Consider the following 5,923-nt stretch of genomic DNA (forward strand, 5'->3'; position numbering starts at 1 on the left):
CGTCCCTCCCCTTTCCTCGTGCGCCTCCGCCACGCGCGGTTCTAGGGAAAGACCAATGGCCGCAAAGGGGGTGTCAGGACTAGCAAAGGAGGCATGTCATCGCCCAGGGAGAGCCCGACGTAGATACCCGGCAAGGCCTCCTGTCTGGGGGAAAGCAGCGGGAGTTGCGGGGAGGCTGTTCGTGCGCTCCCTCCCGCATCCTAGCACTAGCCGTAAGAAGCGATAACGCGGGGAGAAGGCGGAGGCCGAGGGAGAGGCCCCAGGCGGGGCGGGGCGCCCCCGATAAAAAGGCCGCGCGCGCTCCGACGGCACCCGAGACTTTGAGCTGCCAAGATGGTGTTGACCGACGACGACAAGAGCCACGTGAAGCACGTTTGGAGCGTGATCCAGGCCAACGCCGGGGACATTGGCGCCGATGCCATCACCAGGTAAGTCCGCCCCGTCGTGCAGGGACCCTCTCCCGGGCAGTGGCGTAGCGTGGGGGGTGCAGGGGGGCGGCCGCACCTGGAGCAACATCTGGGGGGCGCTCACCCTCGCAGCTCTCTGCCCCTAGGGCAGAGGGGGCGCAAATTACTTGCCTTGCCCCGGGTGCTGACAACCCACGCTACGCCACTGCTCCCGGGGACGAGGCCGCGGGCCGGGCGGGAGTCGGACCCTCGTCTTCCTGCTCCTCTCCGCCTCCTCTTCCCGCAGGATGTTCGCGGCGCACCCCACCACTAAGACCTACTTCGCGCACAAAGACGTGAGCAGGGACGCGGACTTAGAAAAAATATTGGGGGGGCCCGGGAAAGCTCATGAATAATAAATAAGCTCATGAATATGCAAATAAAGTGGCTCCGGCCCTAAATAGGGCAAGCCACGCCCCCCCAGCCAGCCGATTGGCTGGCTGGGAGGTGTGGCCAGTCGGGATTCCCCTGTTCTCGCGGGATTTCCGGCCGGGGCTCTCCGATTAGGGCGCGCGGCTGGCTGGCTGGCGAAGGAGGAGGCGGGGGACGGCGGCGGCGCTCTGCTGGAAGGGCGCCCGCCCGAGATTATTGGGGGGGCTGAGCCCCCCCAAAAAATGTTTTGAGGGGGCTCGAGCCCCCTCAAGCCCCATGGAGTCGGCGCCTATGGACGTGAGCCCCGGCTCCGCCGACATCAAGGTGCACGGCAAGAAGGTCGCGGCGGCCATCGGCGAGGCCGTGGCGCACATCGACAACATCGCCGGCGCCCTCGACAAGCTCAGCGACCTGCACGCCCAGAAACTGCGCGTGGACCCGGTCAACTTCGCGGTGAGTCTCTCTCGCTCCCCGTCGGGGCTCCGGGATCCCTGCTTCGCTCCGTCGGGGCCCCGTCTAACGCTCCCCCTCCGCCTCTCCCGCAGCTGCTGGGCCACTGCTTCCTGGTGTCCATCGCCGCCCACCACCAGGGGCTCCTCAAGGCCAGCACCCTCGTCTCCATGGACAAGTTCCTGGGCCGCGTCGGCGCCGTGCTGACCTCCAAGTACCGCTAGGCCCCACGAAGCCCAGGCCCGCCGCAGAGGAGCCGCCTCGACGCCGCCCCGCGACCCCCAAAGCCCACAATAAACCTGCACTTGACTCTCTCTGATCTCTCGCGTCTTCTTGGGCTGACCTGGGGGCGGGCGGGAGGAAGGGAGAGGGGGCTCTGGCGAGGGAGACCCCGTCCCGCGGGATAGTCCCTGCCTTGGCGCTCCTTGAACCCGGGGCACTTGGACCGAGTCGCCTGCTCGGTGGGGGACCTGAAAGAGCCGCAGGCACGCGTGGCCTTTGCGGGACAGGGGCGCAGTCAGCCCCAGAAGGGCTCCCTCCCTCTCCTTGGGGGTCTTCCTTCCAGTTCCCCTCGGGGGACTTGCGGGGTGGGGCTCCCCAGGCCTTTGCGCCCCTGGCTGGACTGACTGGGATGAAGCAGACGAACTGTTCGGAAGGGCCGGTCTCGGCGTGGGGTTGTGCTCGCAGAAGGGCTCCGTCCAGCCCGAAAGCCCCGCGAGCCACAGCTGCCAGCCCGTGTAGGCAATACGGCCCGGGTTGGATGCAATAGAAGGCAGCTTCCTAGGATCCTGCGCTCGAGGGCAGGGGCAGCCCCCTCCCCACAGCCAAGGCGGGGGGGGGGCAGTGCCAGGGGTCCCCTCCACACCCGCACTGAGAGGGCGCGGGAAGAGGCCCGCAAGCAGGAACCCTGCCTGGCCTGGGAGGGGGCGACTCGGGCTCTGAAACCACCATGAGTTCCTGAGATCCCGAGAAACCACCAGAGCATTGGGGAAGGACCCATGGCGCGGGGGGGGGGGCGCCCTCTCTCCTTCCCCCACCCTATCTGCTCACACAGCCAGGAGAAGGAGCCGCGCCCAGGGCGGGTCGGGAGGTCTGGGGAGCAGATAAGCAGACACCCAGGGTGCCAACATCTACCCCAACTCCAGGAGGCCTGCGGGGGGGGGGATTAGGCCTCTGCTATCTCTACCTGGGCTGTGACTCCCCTCTCGCTCCATGTAGTGCGGCCTCCTACTAAGGGAGCCGCGGGATTTTCCACGCATTTTCCACCAGAGGTAGCGGCGGACACGGGGGGGGGGCGTTGAGAGAGTAGACACGTTCACGGAGGCTGATAAGACTATCCAAAGCCACTAGCAGCAGCAGCAGCAGCAGCTGTGTCCAAGCTCGGGTGTTATAGAACCATTAAGAGACCCCAAGGGTCATCTAGTCCAACCCCCGGGGCAGGGCGCCTCTGAAGAGCAGTTGCTGCGCAGCCCCCCTGGGGAGGGCATTGCTCTGGCTTCCAGGTCCTGCAAGCGAGCTTCTTCCCAGGAGAGGAATCTGGCTGTGGGAGCAGAGGCGGGACCCCTTCTTTAGCCGGGGGCCTCTTCCAAGGCTGCTCCGGCCAGACTCCTCTCTCTGGCAGGGCCCGGAGACCCATCGAGGGAGGTGGTTTGCGCGGGGGCGCCTATAGCATCCATTTTGCTCCAATCGGCCCAAACTTACTAGTAATTGTGATTGCCGCGTTCCTTTATTCCTCTAGCACCAAAAAGAAGAATTTATATTGCAAGCAAGCAGCAAAGGCTTGGGCTTGAGGTGGGCGGGGGGGGGGGGCGGCAGAGGAGGAATGAGTCACCCCTTCCTGGCGTCAGCTGTGTGCCAATATTGTTGCAAATGCCGGGGGCCTTTTCTTCTCTCTGCCGAGCGGGGGCAAGTGTCCAGGGGGGTCCAGGGCTTGCGCTCCTTTGGGGAAATGGCGCGCGGTGCGGACCGTCGCAGCTTCAAGATAAGCGGTCTATCCACTTATTCACACTTTCCGTCTGCATGGAGGGACTCCAGATCTTGCAGCGTGGGGTTTGTTCCTGGCAGCAGCAGTGCAGCCGGCGAGTCCAAGGCAGCTCCCCTAAATAATAATTCCGTTATTCGGTTGCATCCTCACGGCTAGTTCTTTCGATCCTTTGAAGTACTAATAATTAAACCCCCCCCCCAGGTGTCACCTAACAAAGGAGTTCCCCTGACTTCGTCAACACTTGTTGCTTGACTAGGATTAGAGGCTGATACACACAACTAGGACATTCACATAGGCGTAATTAACTCTTCGCATGCTAATTGCTGATGCTCAGAAGCAGGTACACACATTCCAATACACACGGATCTTGGTTATATTATCAAAGTCTGACACACAGTCTTCACACATGAACGCTAATTAAAACACCTCAACCCCCTTGCATGATTTTTTTTGTTAAGAGGGAAGCATATAAAGGAGAAAAGTGACCCGAGTCTGCCTGGGCATCTTTGGATATCAGTATGTTGTTAGCCGCTCTGAGCCCGGTTTGGCTGGGGAGGGCGGGATATAAATAAAATGTCTTATTGTTGATGTTGTTCTGGAAGGTTATGCTACCTAGTCCTAAAAGCGTCTCCAGATAAGCTGCACGCGGATGGCGGTATGACTCCGCTGAAAAAGGCATTTGCCTTCTCACACAACGGGAGGGGGGGGAAAGAAGGATAATTAATGAATAAAATATACGCTCCTACGCATCTTAAATCCATCAACACTCTTCATCGAGAGACAGCTGTAGAGGCGACGCGGGGCGTGTGATGCAGGGGCGGTGCAGGATCTGGCCTCCACGAAGCTGTGCCACTGTATTTGCTGCCACCATGGCAACAGCAGTGGGCGGGGGGGGGATGCAGCCCACGGAGGCTGGATCTACTGCCCCGGTGGATCTTGCTGCCCAAAAGTGGTCACTTCGCTTTGCCATCTGGGTTTTCTCCCAACCCCCCTGCCCTCATCCCGTTGCAAGCCCACCCCGCACCCCCGGTCAGGAGCCTGGCTGCCCAGCGCTGGTGGCAAAGGGCTGCCCAACAGGGAGAAGAGGGGGCCCATTGAGCTGGCAGGGGCCCCCTCGGAGCTTCTGCCTGCAGTGGTGAAACGAAGGGCGCTTAGCCAGGAATTTTGCCCTGAGCGAAGCCTCCAGAGGGCGCCACTGAGGCTCTTAGCCCGTCAAGCGTTTGACTGCCTGGGCTTCTCCATCGCCCCCTCCTCTCTTTCCCAGGCACCCTCCCCTGCAGCCCCTAAATCCCTCCTGCCCACCCCCAAGGAGATGCAGGGTTTTCTCAGCGGCGCCTCAGTCGATCCTGGTCTCAGTTGCGCGCCCTCCAGCCTCCCTCCGGAGCATCTTGCTGCAAAGGAGTCACTCAGCTGTGGAAGGGCGATGCAGGAGGTCAAGCTGCGTAGGAGAGAGATGCCTCAGTTTCCCTTTTGCTGTGGCCCTGTCCCACGGGACCCGGTTTTGTTTCAGGCCATCCCTGCTCGGTTCCATAAACTCCCCAGCGCCCCATACCAAACCCTATATAAAGCATGACTCAGAACGGCGGTTTGTACGACCTACTAAGGAAAATAGGACACAGTGAAATAATACACAATGAAATAAAATTCAAAACAGCAACAATTAATTGCACATTCATTTGAGACCCAATTAAAACAATTTAATTCATTCAATAAAACTGATTAACTTGATCCAGTGATACCAGCTTTAAAATTATAATGCTATAAGTTGCTATACATTTTATCTCCTAATGCTGTAAAAATGCATACTTTTTTTAAAAAAAACAACCACTTGTTGTTAACAAGTAATATAATTTGGGCTGGATGAGGTAATTGTTAGGTGGATTTATTTGTAGCTGGAATCCAAAGACTGCTCCCTAATGGTTCCTCATCATCCTGGGGGGAAGTGAGAAGGCGGGGCGGGGCGGGGGGCGTAGGGTTCTGTCCTGGGCCCCTTGTTGTTCAGCATCTCTGTCAATGACTTGGACGAAGGAATTGAGAGGCTGCAAATGTGCAGATGACACCAAACTGGGAGGGGTACCTAATGCCGCGGGAAGACCGACCACCACAGACTGGAGAACTGGGCCCCGACGAACACAAAGGAGTTTCCATGGGGACAACTGTAAGGTCCCGCACTTAGGCAGGAAGAAGCAGCTGCACGAACAAAAGATGGGGGATACTAGCCGAGTCTAGCAACCGAGCACTGCTCCCTCCAGCCACGAGGGCAGAGCCGAGCCATCCTTGCTATTAGCCATCAGTCGCCCTTTCCTCCTCCATGACTTGGTCCCACGCCATCCTCTTCTAAAGCCACTCAAATTGCTGGCCTCTCCTGCGGCAGCGAGTTCCCTAAGTGAACCGCGCGCCGCCACGCGGTTCCTAGCAGCCGCCTCCCGCCGCCTCCTCTCCGGCCTCCCTTCCCCGCGGAGCCCGCTCCTTGCGTCCCTCGCTGGCGATGGAGGGGCGGCGCCAGGCCCTCCCTCCGGGGCGGCTCCCTCTCGCCGGGCGGGCGGGCCTCCCTGGCCCTGGCGGCGGCGGCGTTGGCTGGCCAGTGGCGCGCCGGCTGAGCCCGAGGCGCGCGCCCCCTCCTAGCCATGGCAGGCCTCCTCCGCCGCCGGCGCCGCTGCCTGCCTGGTGC

At 60.7% G+C, this 5,923-nt stretch overlaps 1 protein-coding gene across 1 annotated transcript; it reads left to right on the forward strand.

Annotated features, from left to right (window-relative positions):
* The first annotated feature begins 298 nt into the window (after window positions 1–298).
* LOC308573644 (hemoglobin subunit alpha-1-like) lies at window positions 299–1,582 on the forward strand. Its single transcript, XM_081170789.1, has 4 exons — window positions 299–428; window positions 694–742; window positions 1,116–1,271; window positions 1,364–1,582. Exons 1-4 carry the CDS (start codon window positions 334–336, stop codon window positions 1,490–1,492), a joined length of 429 nt encoding a protein of 142 aa, XP_081026915.1. The 5' UTR covers window positions 299–333; the 3' UTR covers window positions 1,493–1,582.
* The last annotated feature ends 4,341 nt before the right edge of the window (window positions 1,583–5,923 follow it).

The sequence above is a fragment of the Podarcis bocagei genome (assembly GCF_964188305.1).
Source record: "Podarcis bocagei genome assembly, chromosome: 14".
Taxonomy (NCBI): Eukaryota; Metazoa; Chordata; class Lepidosauria; order Squamata; family Lacertidae; genus Podarcis; species Podarcis bocagei.